General features: G+C 55.7%; 1 protein-coding gene across 2 annotated transcripts; it reads left to right on the forward strand.

Moving 5' to 3' along the window:
• Positions 1 to 8,212: 8,212 nt before the first annotated feature.
• CIMIP5 (ciliary microtubule inner protein 5) lies at positions 8,213 to 16,347 on the forward strand. 2 transcript variants are annotated; one of them, XM_060648599.3, is made up of 4 exons: positions 8,213 to 8,732; positions 12,191 to 12,230; positions 14,225 to 14,451; positions 16,095 to 16,347. In XM_060648599.3, the coding sequence occupies exons 1-3, from the start codon at positions 8,503 to 8,505 to the stop codon at positions 14,414 to 14,416; spliced, it is 462 nt and encodes a 153-aa protein (XP_060504582.1). In that variant the 5' UTR covers positions 8,213 to 8,502; the 3' UTR covers positions 14,417 to 14,451; positions 16,095 to 16,347. The 2 variants fall into 2 exon arrangements, with proteins under 2 accessions (XP_060504582.1, XP_060504571.1); XM_060648588.3 differs by lacking the exon at positions 16,095 to 16,347 and having other exon boundaries at positions 14,225 to 15,610.
• The last annotated feature ends 208 nt before the right edge of the window (positions 16,348 to 16,555 follow it).

A 16,555-nucleotide genomic window follows, 5' to 3' on the forward strand; every position in this document is an offset into this window, starting at 1 on the left:
CTGGCGCTCCGATCCAGGTCTGACCCCTAAGTGCTTGCTCTTCTTAACCAACATATTTTACCACCTTTCAGGGCAGAAAGCCAGTGAGTGAATTTCAGCCCTCATGCAAAATGCAACTGGCCTCCCCATCTCCGATCTCAAGTGCACTTGGTCCCAGAAATGTACAAGATGTAAAAGCAAATACATTCTCCTTCCCTGGAGGCACTAACCCCTCCACCAGGGAGGGCCCCAGAGTGCACACGCACCACTGGTGTTGGGGATCGGGAGCAAACATCTTTCTTCCAGTGCACAGCTGTGACACTTTAAGGGGCTTCCTCAGGTCCCGGCTGAGTTTGCGGTCTCCTGAGGACCCCTCCTGCTTTACAGATTCCCCACCAGTTTGTGGAACCCACGTGTGAGAGGCAGCTGTTGGCCTCTACCGGAATCAAAACAGGGCTACTATCGGCTAAACGATCAGCAAGAAATTGTGCACGAAATAGCCTCCTGCCCACGTTGGTTTTGCAGCCCGAAAGCTAACTCCCCCACCATTTGCTTCAAATATTACTTCCTGTTCCGAACCACTGTCAGATCGTCTCCTTTAACAAGGCTTCCCTGCCTCCCTGGGTTAGAAGAGAACAGATTTCCACCTGAACAGCAAGTGAGGGGCGGCAGGAAGAACTCGGGCCCCAGGAGGACTTGATGGGGAATCGTTTCCAAGCTGCTCGACTTCCCAGTTTTGAGAGAGCGGGCAAGCCCTCCGAGCCCATCCCCGCCTCCCTCCCGTTAGACCTGATGTACAGACGCCTGTCCTCCTATTTTCCCTCCTGCTTTGAAAACCCAGAACGGGGACACCTGTGAGTCCAGTCCTCTTCCCCAGCCTTTGTCCTGGGAGGTGACAGCTCACTGCGGCCCTTGGGGATCTGCTCCTCGTGCGTCCAAGCTGCAGGGCTCAGGCATTTCACCAGAAGGCCGCAGAGGCAGACCCGGAACCTGGCCAACAGCCAGAGCACGGTGGCCAACGGCTAGGCGTGAGGCTGAACCCAACGAGAGTCCCCTCGGCCGATGTGCAGCGAGCCCACGGAAACCACCACCCAGTGTCGCAGTGAGGAATGACGGGCTAAGTGTCGGTCTGGCCCCACCCGGGAAACTGGGAGCCAGTGCTCTCAAGTCCCGAACTCCCTGACGGCTTCCAAGTGAGGGTTTTTTCAAGGGCAACACCTGAGAAGGTGGGCGCCGTTGACTGGAGCCCCGTGAGGTCGTGTTAGAAAAACTTGTGTTGCTGCTTCATCCGGGCCCCTGGAGGTGATTCCCTGTCAGGAGATTTGCAGTGTGAAAAATGCCTCCATTCCTCACGTTGGGGGTGTCACCAGGTACGTCTGGTGACTATCTTTGCGGTAACGCGGATTCACTACGTGTCCTACGGGCTCCCGTGAATGACATGCAAGCATCCCTATCTCTTGGGCTTAGGCCTACACGTCCCCCCAGCCGGGCTGGGGGGTGCTAGGACCTGACGAGATGGGTGCCGGCCTCAGTGGACCTGTGTTCCTCTGACTCTGAATTCCCACCGTCCCATCCGAACGCTCGGGACTTGTTTCCTCATCTGTAAAACAGAGAAGGGAAGACCCATGTCTATTACGCAGGGCTCTCTAGAGAAAAAGATGTACAATTTAGACACGTAGAGTTAGGGAGATCGATGGCCAGATACATACAGATAGATCTGTTGTAAGGAGCTGGCCCACACGATCACAGAGGCTGACAAGTCCCCAGAGACGAGTAGGTGAGCTGGAGACCCACGAGAGCCGATGGCGTTAAGTTCAAGTCCAGCAGCAGTCAGGCAGGAAGAGTTCTTCTCCTCCTTCTTTCTTCCTTCTTCCTTTCTTCTCCTTCTTCTTCTTTTTCTCCCCTCCTCCTCCCCCCTCCTCCTCCCCCCTCTGTCTTCCTCTTCTCCCCTCCCCCCCTCCTCCTCTTCCCCCTTCTTCTTCTTCTTCTTCTTCTTCTTCTTCTTCTTCTTAGAGTTCTTCTTGCTCCGAGTTTTTGTTCTGTGCAGGTCTTCCGCTAACTGGATGAGGTGCACAGGTAGAGTGATCTGTTTTACTCAGGCTGCAGATTCAGATGAGCTTGTTCTTAGGAGGCGAGCTGCCAGGTGGTGGTTGTGCTTCCCTGGACTTTAATCCTCGGTCTCTCCCTCCTCGGCCACTTCCACGTTCTAGACCGGATCCTCCCCCCTGGAAGAACGAACTGAGCACGGACACTCGGCGTGGATGTGCCCCGCACGTCCGAGTTGGCAGGGCCGCTCACGTCCACCCTCCCATCCTGCCCTCACCAGCAGGACCAGGTCGGGGTGGAAGACGGTGGCTCGTCCACGGTCTCCCGGGGGTGGGGCTGGAGCTGGGACAGAGGTCTGGCGGACACAAGTCCCACGCTCTGTACCCTGGATTTGCAAAAAGCTCCTGTTCTCATAACTCCCAATCCTATAAACCACTGGAACCACAGAGCTTGGGCTGAAGGGATCCTAACACCATCTGCTTCAGGCCCCCGCAGACCTCATCTGGGCCAGTAATCAGCCTCTAAGCACTGGTTCCGTTTTTAAATATCGAGATCCCGAGGGGTGGGGGAGAGGGGAAAGAGGGTGATGGGCATCGAGGAGGGCCCTTGTTGGGATGAGCCCTGGGTGTTGTACGGAAACCAATTGGACAATAAATTATGTTTTAAAAAATAAAATAAAATTTAGCTCAAATTAAAAAAAATCGAGATTCCTTCATACCAACTAGTAAATAGCTGCCCCCGATCCGCCCCCCTCCCCGTCCCCACGACTCCCCTCTCACCTCTCACTCCTGCACACCTGCAGGCCTGGAGGCAGCCTCCAGTCCTTTCTGGCTGGTGCCTGGGCCGCACCTGTGGTTGACCATTTGGGTATCACCCCCCCCCCCCACCTCCACTCAGAGCCACTGCTGCCTGAGGGCTCCTTGTCAAACACGGGCTTCCCCCAGGGCCACTGCTGAATTCCTTCAGGGACCCCTTCTCTGGACATCACATTCATTTCCATAGTATCTCGCCTGGCTTCTCACAGGGTCTGGGATAACAGAACAGGAGGAGGGAACCGCAGAGTTGAGAGCGGACGGAGGAGGCAAAGCTACATGCTGCCCCCTGCTGCCCAAGATGTGCATTGCAATCACCTCCAATTCAACTGCTTTCTCCTGAAATGCATTCAGCTGCCCATTAGTGGGAAATTACAGAATAAAGAAAATAAAGACGATGTCCCCGGAATATTTTTTCCAGTGCTTAAAGTGCCCCCAACTTCCAGGGATCCAGAGTCTTCAGAATATAAACCACTGAGTTTATAGGTAAAACTGTTTGTGTGGGATGCTTTTCCTCTGCAAATAATAATTTAGGAAGAGATCAGAAATGGCAGCCAGCAGGGGCCCTGGTCCTGGCACCTCATTTCCTGCCCATGGAACCAGTAGGGGACATGGTTTCCTGAGCACACAGGCTATGCACCAAATCCAGATATGATCAACCACCCCTAGGAGGCGGTTGTACTCCAGTGAGAAATGCAGACGTACTCTCCGACCTGAAGTGCTATGCAATTATTATTATTTAAGTAGGCTTCGTGCCCAATGCAGATCCCAACGTGGATCTTGAACTCACAACCCTGAGATCATGACCTGAGTTGAGATCAAGAGTCAGATGCTTCATCCACTGAGCCACCCAGGCTCCCTGACAATTATTATAATTAACGTAAATGTCTATCAAGGAATATTTATATTATCTCCCAGAGCCTAAGTTGGTATAGAGTGCCTAACTGCTGAAAATTATCAAGGATGTTCGTGGGGAAAATGGGGACTAGTTAAGTGTTAGAAAGCGAAATCACGAAAGTGCAAAATAGTTAACACAGTGTGGCTGAGACCACTGTCCTCAAGAAAGGCCTGCTTGCAAGATTGGCCCTTCACCGGTATCTGGGAACCCAGATTTTGGGAGGGTTCCCTCCATTCCCTGATAATAGGCTCCCTATGCCTACGCTGTGCTACGATATTCCTGCTGAGAACCTGCTTTCCTTCTGGGAATCTGGAATTTGGGGACGTGCTACACGAGGTGCCTATGTGACTTGCCCCCAGTGAAAGCCCGGGGAGCTGACTCTCTAAGGAACCTACCTGGTCGACAATCTTTGACACACACGTTGCCACAATTCATTGCTGGGCGGTGTGTCCCAAGTGACTCCACAGGAGAGGGTTTAGAAGCTTTTGCCTAGTTTCCTCTGGACTTCGTCTCATGTGCCTTTCTCTTTCCTGATTCGACTTCCTTTCCTCTGGCCAAAATAAATCAGAGCCATGAGCACCGCCATATGCTGAGTCCTGGGAGTCCTCCCAGCAAATCATCGACCTGGGGGTGGTCTCAGAGACCCCGATCGACACCCAGCTTCCAGCTCTGGCGGGACCAGCAAAGCTGACACACTCATGCCTGGCTGGAGAGCAACATTGCCCTGTATACTGCGTGTCATTAAGATGTCCCTATCCTCTGCCTCCGTCATCCCATTTTGGGAATATGTCCTGTTGAAACAGTTCCACAGAAAGAGGCACAAAGATATTCACCGGAGCTCATGCTAAATCCGGAAACAAAGTAAATGCCCAGGAAGAGGGAAAATGGCTAAGTAAATTATGTCACATCAATTCTAAGAAACGGATTAAAGTGAGATGTATAAAGATCACGGAGAAACACATGAAAAGGTGTTTCCGATGTTAACTTTTTTGAAGCTGAATACAAAACGGTGGGTACACTGACAGCAAAGAAATAACAAACAGTAAGATCAAAAGTGACTCTACCAAAGTGAAAATGGCCTGGGATGCCACGGGGGTGTGGACTTATCCACAAATAAATTAACCTTGACCGTCGCCGTAGGGATAAACTCAGAACTCTCTGGGGACTTGGTAGGAGCCTCTGGAAAGGTGTGAAAGGTGGCCCCAAGTCCTCTGGCTTTCATCACCTTGGATAAAGCGTTCAGGGTGTGCGCCTGGGGGGAAATGGAGGTTGGGGTTAAGCCAAAATTTTTATCCGGGTCGGCGTTCCAGGGCACAAGAGGGAAGCCTAAACTACACAAGCACTTTCCCCACCGCAGCCCCTGCTTCCTGGAGCCCCGCCGCCCTTCCCCTGACCCTCATTTCTCTCGTTCCCAACAATCGCAACCCCATCTCTGCACCGGCTCCCTGAGGCCCCTGGGCGCTGCCCTGCAGGGGAGAGCTCTCCCTAGGGACCCGCCCTCCGCCAGCCAATTGGGGAAGGGGCGGGGTCTACTGGAAGTGGGCGGGGCTCCTCGGGCCAGCCCCACCCACGCTTGCCCCTGAGGCTCCACCCCACCCGGTTTTGCGAATTCTCCCCTGTTGCTGGCACTTGGCCCAGTGGGGCCCCACCTGTCACTGCACATCAGAGGCTAGGCTGTAGAGTTCTACCAGAACCTACGTTAAGGTCCTTAGGGTTGCGAGAAACCCATTAAAATACAGCCCCAGCAACCCCCCAAATCCAGGGATTTTTGTCCTGTCCTGGAGAGAGTTGTATATAAAGTTAAGTCTCAAGATGTGGGGTGTGGAAGGGGCAATGACTTGCTCAAGGACACCCAGCAAGTCATTGGAAGAGCTGGAACTGGAAGCCAGTGTCCTGATTCCCTCCAGGCTGGGCTCAGTGACACCCACCCAGAGTGGATCTGAATACTTTTCCAGGTCAGTGACTGAGGAAACAGAATGTGTTCAAGCAGCACCGGCAGGTGAAATCTCCCCCAAGCCCCCTACATTTTTTATTTTTTTTAATGTTTATTTATTTTTGAGAGAGACACAGACAGAATGTGAGTGGGTTAGGGGCAGAGAGAGAGGGAGACACAGAATCCGAAGCAGGCTCCAGGCTCCGAGCTGTCAGCACAGAGCCCGACACGGGGCTCGAACCCACGAGCTGTGAGATCATGACCTGAGCCAAAGTCGGTCGCTCTACCGACTGAGCCACCCAGGCGCCCCATGCCCCCCACATTTTATTTTGAAAAATGTCAAACTCATAGAAGCGCTGAAAGAATGGTACCGTGAACACCTATATACCCATCGCCTAGATTCTACAATGAATATTTTGTTCTATTCGCTTTGTCACATTTCCATCCCTCTACCATCGGTCAGTCTGAAATGGTTTCTAAGTTAAATGAAAAGCCAACCCCCACAGAAATATTCAACCTCTACACTCACCAAGCCCTGGTTCATCCTGGAAGCACCTGCTGGCCTTGTTGGTCCTGTTCCTTGTCTCCGGAGCATGTGGCCAGGGGACCTGGGCCAAAGTATCTGAGCAAACCACATGGCTATTCCAGGCTGTTCCAAGCTGCTCTACGTCACAGCCTGTGGTTGGCCTTACAAGAGGTGTCCCACGCGGCAGGCCGTCTCTAAACACGCTCATGGGGCCCCTTCCAGAGGCTCCAGGGGGTAGGAGCTGCCACTCCTTGGCAAAGCAGAGACCTGTCCCAGCTGTGCCGAGGGCACAGACACCAAAGAGACAATAGCCACCAGGAAAGCCTGTTTCTGGGCCCCCGGGGTTCCAACCAGTTCATCTTCATTGGGAAAAACGTCAAGGTCACTGAACGCCAGCCTGCCTGTCCCAGCTCTGGAGCAAGAACAGAGGAGAGAGAAGAGACAGACTCCACCCACCCCACAGCCTCTGCTTTTGGGCTGGTTTTGTTCCAGAAGGTCACAGCACTCAGCCGCCCCCTCAGGCAAGTGCTGGCGGCTGTCACCCCATCTCTGCTCCAGCCCTCTGCGCCCCCCCCACCAACCAGTGTGGGCTTCACCGCCTCTCACCTGGGCCCCCGCGGTGGTCACTCCCCAGCTTCTTGTCCTTTCCTGATGCTTCTTTGCCCTGCAACCCCCTGGGGCTTCAAGCCAGCAGGGTCTCCCCCTTGTGCATTAACTCGGGGCACAGCTCCGACACCTGTGGCCGGGGGCCCCACTCACCAGTCTCAGACCTCCCTTCTCTCACCTCCCCCCCGATACCGATGCCCCCTCTGGAATCCCCGCATTTGTGCTTTCCCCAATTTTTCCACCTGGCAAGTTCTCTTCACCTCTCCTTGGTGCCTCTCTCGTGAAAACAGAATCCAGTGCGAGCTCAGGTGCGTTGGCTGAACTTGTCCGCACACCCCGGGGCTCCCTGTGCACACCTCTGTGGAGTGTGGCTTTGCGCCTAGTCGTTTACGAGTCTATTTCCCAGCTATGCAGCGCCGTGAGCACCGCGCCCAGCTCCATCGGCCCCCAGAACAGCTTCAAGGAAAGAGAGGAGGGTCTGCCAGTGGCGGGGGACGGCCAAAAGCCGAGAGACCTGGGAGCATTAGTTCTGGGAGCAGAAGCCACGGGGGAGGGGTGTCTGAGGAGGCCAACTGAGCCACACGAGAAGAGGCCCGGGCCGCAGAGCAATCCGGGCCACACTGGGTCAGGGCAGAGTCGCAGCCAGAGGTTCAGAACCGGAATCCCCGCCTGCCGGTTCTCCTTGTTTCCTTCAGAGGATCCAAACTCAAGGCCAAGCCTCAGTTAGTGACTGAGTGACCTTGGGCAGTCACTTAATCTTGCTGGGGAGGGCCTCGGTGTCCTCATCTGTGCAACGGGGTTGGAAATACCTGCCTTGGATGATTGGGAGGGTTCGGCAAGATAACGGATAGTGCTTTGCAAACCCTCCAGCTCTGCGGAGCCAGAACAGGCACTCATCGCACAGTATCACTAATTTGCCCTTGCCTGCCACAGGCTCACACCTCCTCCAGGGAGAAGGGCGCCTCACACCGGTACCCGGCCTGTGCCCTGTCGTCTGCACTTCGTCCACCTTCTCACGGGAGCCCTGCATCCACGGGGGAGCCGAAAGGATTAGTGTTGCCAGTTCCCAGGCTCCCAAAGGGGCAGGGGCTGCTCAGGGTCATGTGGCAGTTGGGAGGCTGGGCCCAAACCCCCACATCCTGTCTGGGAGCCAAAACAGGTGTCTTTTCTCACTGCCCCGGAAGTCTGGGCTTTGATCCCTCTCCGTATTTGATCCCTCTCCCCCTATGCCGTATTGAGGTCTCCAGCCAGGCGGGCAGGGGACAGAACTGAGGGGCAGCTGAGTTGGGCCTCTCACAGACATCTCGCACGCACGCGCACACACACACACACACACACACACACATACACGCCCTTCCTTTTCTTTCCTGAGCTCACGTGGGTGCCGCCCAGTTCCCAGGGCAACAGTCAACACAGACAGAGGCTGAAAACGAAGCTGGGCTCAAGGGCTGTCCCACCACTCTGAGCTTGGGGTCTTGAGGGGCGGCGACCCCTGCCAGGCTCCCCTGGGGTTCAGAGGGTGGGGGGTCCCAGGAGGGTTCCGAGCTCAGACAGGAGTCTCTCTGTCTCTCTCTCTCTCTCTCAGTCTCTCTGTCTTTTTGTCTTTCTCTCTCCCTCTCCCTCCCTCTTGAGTCTCAGTCTCTCTCTCTCTCTCTCTCTCTCTCTCTCTCTCACACACACACACACACACACACAAGGATCCATGGGGAGTCACCCCCACCCTGGGTTCCAGAGAACCACATCCGCTGGGTACCGGCTCCCCTCCACCAGGCCGTCCGCCTTACACACCCCCACTGCCCGGAGCGGCCCCGCGGGGAGCAGGGGTCTCGCTGGCGGTCGCCGAGCCCCCCAGGCCCCCAGAACTGATGGTGTGCAGCAGGATCAACTGTGGAGGGAGCTCCTGGAGGCCGAGAGACGGGGCCAGTGGCGCTGGTGAGTGCTCTGCCTGACCCCCAGCCCAACTCAGGGTCTAGGAAGCTTCTGGAAACAGAGAGACAGATGAGGAGTAAGCCAGGCAAACGGTGTTGATGGAGAAGTGCTCAGGGCCAGGGGGCCGGGAGCACATGCCTTGGCCGGACTTGAGCCGGAGGGTGGGAGAGGTGGGCAGGGGTCAGGTGACCCGCCTCGTTCATTCTGGGGTCCCATCTGCCTTTGGAGTGACCCCTCCGGCTGGCGCTCCCGGGACTGACTGCGGGGGGCCGGCCAGGACACGGGGGGGGGGGCGGCTTTCTGGGGGAGCCTTGGCCCTCGGACCAGGGGAAGGACATCCCTGCAGGCACCACTCGGTCCAGACGCCGTTAGGAGGGCCACCTTGTCGGGCCGCGGCACGGGACGGCCTGGACCTGGCTCCCGGAGCGTGCACTCTCAGGACAGGGCGGCCAAGGAGCTAGCGGACAGACGAAAAAGTAGAGTGGGACTGTGTTGTGGGGAGAGAGGCCCTGGTAATGGTGCACAAATATACCGGAAACCACTGGACCACACACTGTAGGAGGATGAACCTTATGACATGTGGACTTGATCTCGAGTGAACCAAAAAGGAAACCGGTGAACAGAAAGAAAAGAAGCTGGCCCTGGAAAGGTGATAAGCTTTCCCTGGAAGGGCAAGGTGATAAGCTTTCCCTGGAAGGGCATGACGGGTCTCCAGCGGTGAGGTCATAGCACAGAGCTGGCAACGTTCACTCGCTGGGCGGAAAGTAGCCAGGAGACTGAGAAAGGCTGCCAGAGAAGAAAGGGTCCCAGAAACCAAGAGGACAGGGTTGAGGGAAATCCAGAACCGTTCAGCCCAACAGAGATACGAGTCACAGGCGTACTTTTCCATATTCTAGTAGCGACCTTAAAAAAAAGTAACAAGAAATTAGGGAAATCCATTTTAATAACACACGTTTTTGTGTTTTTTATTTATTTTTGAGAGAGAGAGAGAATGAGGGAGGGGCAGGGAGTGGGGGGTGGGGGTGGGACAGAGGATCGGAAGGGGGCTCTGGGCTGACAGGAGCGAGCCGGATGCGGGGCTTGAACTCACGAACTGTGAGGTCATGACTTGAGCCAAAGTCGGACGCTCAACCGACTGAGCCACCCAGGCACCACTTAATAACATATCTTACCGAAAATATTATCTTTTGGGCATGCAGTCAATATTTTAAAAAGAATTAAAGAGATACTTGTCATTCTTTTTTGTACCAAGTCTGTGAAATCCGGTCTGTATATTTTGCACTCACAGCAGACCTCGACTCACAGGTGCTCGGTAAACCAACCTCCTGGGGTTTTACAGACAGAGAAACTGAGGGCCCAAGAACACAGTGACCTCGTCAGGGCCACACAGCAAGCGAAGCGGGCTGCAGGCAAAGCCAGGACAGGGGCCCCGCGTTCTCTCCTCATACCCTGCTGCCTCCCGCTAAGTCTTAGCCAGGCTCTGAGGCCAAGGCCCATGCCTTCTGTCAACTCAAAACCAAAGCTATTGAAACATGGCTCCCTCGTGACAGGAAAGGGGGTGATGGTGGGGGGGAGGGTCAGGACACTTGGGGAAGATGGAAGGAAATGAACGGGCAGAGTGGGGAGAGTGCGGCATAGAAGGGCAGAGGGGAGACAGGCCCCCAGGGAAGGCTCGGGCAGGAAGGTTCCAGATGTCTCCAGATGGCTATACACAGGAGACTCAGTTCAAAGTCTGAGCATGGACTTTGAACAATCAGACAACTTGGAGAACAACCAAAAAGAGCCTCTAGAAATAAAAATCTGTAACGTGGAAATACAAAAAACACAACAGGAATGAGAATTCATAAACTCAGATAGATGCGTTGCAATTACTCAGAAAGACAAGGAGCGGGACCCCACGGAGGGATCAGAACCCTAGAGAACAGAACCAACATACCCTTCACCAGAGCTCCCCAAGGAGAGACTGGGAGAGATGAAATATTTGAGGAGAAAATGTCCAAGAACTTTCTAGAACCAAAGAAATGCATGCCTCCACAGACACTGGAGGCTGTGCTCCACGGCAGGAGAGTGAACAAGGAAGGAAGGCCCGGGATTCAGAAAGAGAGAATCCCCGGAGTGGAGGTCGGGACGGCAGGAGCAGGTCCTGGGCAGCAGCCCCGGTGGGCACTGGGCAACCCGGGCTCCTGGACGGTGGCCTCCGGGGAACAAATGTGAGAGAGACAGCTGATTACCTGTTGCATCTGATTGTGCAGAAAATCATGCCGCAAGGGGCTTCACAATTTTGTTGGAGGGTTTGGAATCAGTGATATGAACAGAAAAAGCTAAAAAAACAAAGGACAAAAAATGGGAGGGGCGTCTGGGTAGCTCAGTCCGTTGAGCGTCCGACTCTTGATTTTGGCTCAAGTCATGATCCCGGGGTCATGGGATCCAACCCTGTGTCGGGCTCAGTGCTGAGCACGGAGTTTGCTTAAGATTCTCTCTCTCCCTCTGTCTCTCTCCCATTTGTTCTCTTTCTCTCTCTTTCTCTCGAAAAAAGAAAACAGGGACAAGATGTGATTATGAACCCTAGAAAAAATTTTAAGCCGTACAAGGAACTGAGCTCATATGATCTTAGGTAGTTGTTCCATGAAGATCATTTACAGAAACCCAAGGATGTAAACAATACATATCAATTGAGCCAAAATCTAGCACAGAATAATTTTGGAGGAAGTGAGGGGAAGGAAAGGGGCAAGAGAGCTGACTCAAAATCTCCCATAATTGAAAGTCCACAGGTACGCTTACAGTTTCAAAAACTCAAGAAATGGCAACCTAGGTTTATTGTTCCAGAACATGGTGGCGAGACGCCCAAAGAAACAGCCAAAGCCGTGGAAACTTGACCCCAGGCTGGGGGCGCTCGGGGGCTGTGAGGACTGGGGCACAGAAGCCTGTTTTTATTATGTCTTATGGAATTGTTCAACTCCTTAGGAACAGATTAAAATAAAAATTACCCTAGCAACACAGGTAACGCCCTTCTCCTCGCGATCCCTGTGTCTGTCCCTGTCCCCTGCCCCTTCCCGCCTTCCTCTGCGGCGCGCACTGGACGCGCAGTGGGTGAGCGGAAACTGGTTTTTCTTCACAAAATACTCGGGGGCTCCCCTGTGGCCCTAAAGATGCAGAGTCACACGGGGGGGGGGGGGGGGGGGGGGGGACGGACTTGCACCACTGGGTTTCTCACCGCGGGCTACGTCCCCTGGCACCGTTCATTCCACCCAAGGAGACGTCAGGAATGCTGGAAATATTTGTTCGCTCTACAGGACGCGCACCGGCTGCGTTTTCCGTGTTTGTTTCACTTGATCGCGGAACCTCCTCCATGACGTAACACGTGCATCAGCGGCCTCGACTCATTCCCTTGACGCCGCGAAAGTCCCGTATAAAAAATGCCACAGGGAGATGTAACACTGCCCACGTGTTTTCCTTTCCAGGGCTCAGAACTGGAGTTTCCTGAAAGACTATGATCCCCTGGTAAGGCCAGCGATGTTCCTGTCGCGCACCCTCGAACCGGGAACGTCCCCGCACTCACCTGACATTGATTGAGGACCTACTGTGTGTTAGATGCTGGAATGTGCAGAGGCAAAAACAAAAATACTCTCTTGTTTCAAGACACTCGGGGTCAGGGGAAGAGAAAATGCTTCGAGCATTTAGGTATTAGTTCTCCCCAGTGTTTCTTGATTTTATGAAGATGAACCAACTAGAAATGTTTTCCCCCGTAGGAGGATGTCAGCCATGTGTAGTGAGGGGTGTGCGCTGTTTTCCGTATGGAGAATGAGCTTGGGCGGGCATGTTTGTAAACCAATTCCCCGCTTTAACATCGCCACCTCCGATCCGTCCTCCATATTGCTACCGGAGCCACAAAACTGGCCATATCCCTCCCCCGCTTAAAATCCTTCAATAAATCTGCGTGTCTCGGGGTGGCTTACAATGCTTCTCGCGATCTAGCCCTGCCTGCCTCCCCACGCTGACCCACACGCTGTTTTGGTGCGGCCTCTGTGCATGCTGTTCCCCTGCCTGGCGTGCCCTTCCCACCTTGTCCGCGTGAGGGGCTCTTAAGTCTTGGTCACCCTTCAAGACCCCACTCAAGTGCCTCCTCCTGTGACATCTGTCCTTCCTGAGCGGGCTCAATCAGATCACTCCGTTCTTGACTGGCCAGCGTATCCAACCCCCTCCTTTGGTAGAGCGCGTCGTGTTTCAGTGCTCAGTTTCACCAGGCAGTGGGCTCCCTGAGAAGGGACAAAGATGGCTTCATCGCTGTACCCCACCCGCCAGCTGTGCCCTACCCCCCAGCGTCCAAAAAATAGTTGGCTCTCCGTTAATGTCGGAGGAGTGACCCAATGGGAGAATGAATCATGAGACCTGAAATCCTACACTGAGCTCCTGGTCTGGGCTCCCAGCCCCCGGAGTCCCCCTGCCAGGAGCTAGGTGTTAGCCACCCGATCACCGAAACCTGCGTCACGTCCAAAGGTGGGGCCACCCGGGCACGGGCCTTCCTCAGTGAAAGCCAGCATCCCATTATTTCACTGGCCCTGCAACTTCTATTTGACACAGGGTAGCACGGAGTTAACCCTTGTTTAAACAAGGGCTCACCCGATTATTCTCAGCTCATGCATTTACTCACCTTTCGGTCACAGAAGTCACCAGAAACACGTGCACAAACGTCCAGAGCGGCACCCCCAGACTGGGAATCGACCCCCATGCCGTCGGCGGCAGCAGGGGTGAATGATGGGGAATGTTCGTGCAAGCCACGCAGTGGCACGCGGGGTAGCAAGGGCAAAGAATGCGCCGCAGCCACACCCAGAAAAATGTGGATGAACCCGGAAAACATTCAGGGGAGAAAGGAGCCACGGTCTTTTTAAGATAAAAGATAAGACAAAGTTCAACACTGGGCAAAACCCGGGAATTAGAGAGGGAGCCCAGGACGCGTCGGGGGTGGAGACTGGCTGTGGGGTCGGGAGGAAGCGTGTCCGGGTCCTGTGGTCATTTCTCAATCTGGGTGCGGCTGCCCAGACAGGCCCACGTCGTGGCGGCTTGTGGAGCTGCACAGGCACGATTTGGGGACGTTCCTGCGTGTGTGTTAGACTTCGAGTAAAAGCTCACCCCGAAACCAACCCTCTGCCCTCCCACCGGACGTGAGGCAGTGTCTCAGGTCACAGGGATAGAGAGAGGAGTCAGACCCGGTCCCTCCTGGGTCCCTGGAGGTCAAGCATCAAAGCAAAGGGGTCAGGGGAGCGGCCGAGGTAGGGAGCCCCGGGTGAGGAAGACGCATTTGGCGATAGATGAGGAGTCTCGTGACCCTTCTGGGCTCCCAGGTCAGAACTGGGACGGAAGCAGCCGGAGAAGGCAGCCTGCTGAGGCCACCTGCCCCCTGCTCCCTGCGTCCCCTTCCCTGCTAAGGGCTTGGCCGCCTGCAGGCCTCTCCTGCTTTCCCTGCCGCCTGTGACACAAACTGTCCCCGCTCTCAGGGCGAGAAGAAGGCGCCTGTGACGTTGCCGGAGAACGTGCCTTTCTTTTCCGACGCAGTCCCCAGTTCCACGAACCAGGTTGTGGGCAGCAGGGTGGACACGCCCCTGGGGCAAACCCTCATCGGCATGGACTTCTTCTTCGTGGAGGGGGTCCGGAAGAAGAAGCTGGAAGCCGAGCTGCAGCCCGTGTAGGAGGAGGAGGGCCAGGGCCGGCGGGCCTGCCCCAGGTGGGTGTGCGAGTGGCGCAGGGAGGCCTCGGCCAGGGTCAACCGCCCACGCGTGTCAACCAGCCCCGCCCTCCCTCCCTCGCGGCCCTTGAGAGCGTCGCACTGGCCCATCTTCACACACGAGATCAGAAGGACCCCAGGAACTCGCCCAGGGTCATAGAGCAGGCGGCGGTTGGGACTCCCTCGCAAGGCCGGTGATGGGCCCTGTGTGGCGTTGAACAGGTTGTTCGAACCCTCCGTGCCTCCATGTCCCCACCTGTAGCCCGGTGCATTTGCTTCCCCTTAACGAATGGCCACCCAGCGAGTGACAGAAAACAGCACATATGTATGATCTCACCACGCTGGGTGTGCCCGGCCTGGTTTGTTTCTGGAGGCCAAAGGCCTCTTGCGGGTAGGGTAACATATCCTCGGGCCCCAGGGATTAAGACATGGGCGCCACCGGTGGGCCAGGTTTTCTGCCACCGAATACAGAAGTAATAAAAGTACTGATTTTATAAGGTTGAAATGAGCTTCCGCTCAGAGCAGCCCCCGGACCATGGCCTGAGGGTGTGTTTGCGGAGGACGCCCCTCTTTTGGGAGGGAGAGTAGCATCCCGGCGAACCATCCAGGGAAGATGCGGGTCCCCACACAGGGGCCGCGGAGAGGTCCGCTCCCAGGTCAGTCTCTCCGTCTCCCTCGTCCCAGTGTGATGGTCTGTGAGGTCACGGTCAGACTGGAGCTGAGCCGGGAGGAGCCGTCCCACGGAGCCCGAGCTGAGGCCCCGTCAGCTGCCCCTGGGAGCCTGTGACCCGGACCCACTCCAAGCCCTCTGTGCTCCGGGGAGGACACGGAGGGGCCTGGGCCCGGGCTCAGCCACAGCAGGAAAGGGGAGCTGGGCGCCTGGGGTCCGGATGGGGTCTTTTTTATGTTTATTTATTTCTGACACAGAGAGAGGCAGAGGACGAGCGGGGGAGGGGCAGAGAGAGGTGGAGGCACAGAATCCGAAGCAGGCTCCAGGCTCTGAGCTGTCAGCACAGAGCGTGACGGGGTGCTCGAACTCAGGAGCAGTGAGTTCGTGACCTGAGCCGAAGTAGGCCGCTCAACCGACTGAGCCACCCAGGCGCCCCCGGATGCGGTCTTATTTCCATTTGAGAGAGAGGGTGAAGCAGGAGATATTCTGGGAACTCCCAGGAGGTGGGAAGGGTCGAGGTTAAATGCAGATGCGGGGAGAGGAGCCCAACAGACCAGAGGGAATCATCCAGAATCCAGAGCTTCTCTGCCTGCCCCTGGAGGGAGGGAGGGAGGCCCGGGGACAGGCGTGGGCTCCGCCACTCCCTGGGAGAACAGCCACTTAACGGACAATGCGATTGTTGAGCACAGGCTCTGCGCTTGGCACAGGACCTGAATGGTCTCTTTTTAAGGATCATTGTCACCATTTGAGAGGTTTGGAGACTAAGCCAAAGACTCCATTGCGTCCGGCCAGGGTCCCACAGCTGGCGAAGAGCCAGGCTGATGCCTGACTCACCACCCTCTCCTCTCCGGGCCTCAGTCTCCACAGCTATAAAATGGGGGAGGAGGGACTGATTGCCAGGACCTCGCCAGCTCAGGGCTGTACCTCTGGGCACGCAGGGGTGCAGGGGGTACCGAATCCTGCCGGTTTACAGGTGCATGCGTTGGTTGCAGTCGTGCTGAGTGACATCCCACTCCGTCTCTGGCTCCCGGGTCCCCATGATCTTGACTGGCTCGGCTGGACTTGGCTCGAAGCTGCAGGTGGGGTCCAAGCCCGTCCATATGTCTCTCATTATCTCGGACCCACGGCTTCCTGGGACATGTTCTCATGGCACACGCGAGGCTTCTGCGTGCACACGTCCACTGACGTTTCATCGGCTAAGCAAGTCACGCGGCCGAGCCCAGCCTCACGAGGGCAAGAAAGCACACTCTGCCCACAGCGGGAGCATCAGAAGGCAAATCTTGGCTGAATAATCGTCCCAACTACGACGCAGAGGATCTGACCAATTCCATGAGGGGCCTTTGGGCAATAGTTAGTTCTTTGTAAACTGAGCTGGTCCTGGAGGAAAGGTCAGGGAGATGGGGGAGGGGAGGGCTTTTCTGGTGGATGGGAGAG

Source organism: Panthera onca, chromosome A3 (genome assembly GCF_046562875.1).
Source record: "Panthera onca isolate mPanOnc1 chromosome A3, mPanOnc1 haplotype 2, whole genome shotgun sequence".
In the NCBI taxonomy this organism is placed as follows: Eukaryota; Metazoa; Chordata; class Mammalia; order Carnivora; family Felidae; genus Panthera; species Panthera onca.

What these genes read in the sequence shown, in the direction of transcription:
- CIMIP5 (XM_060648599.3), top strand. Translation starts at nt 8,503, where the DNA reads ATGGGGAGTCACCCCCACCCTGGGTTCCAGAGAACCACATCCGCTGGG. An exon ending in AGACGGGGCCAGTGGCGCTG is followed by an intron (nt 8,733 to 12,190) that starts GTGAGTGCTCTG and finishes TTTCCTTTCCAG; the next exon opens with GGCTCAGAACTGGAGTTTCC. An exon ending in TGAAAGACTATGATCCCCTG is followed by an intron (nt 12,231 to 14,224) that starts GTAAGGCCAGCG and finishes CCCCGCTCTCAG; the next exon opens with GGCGAGAAGAAGGCGCCTGT.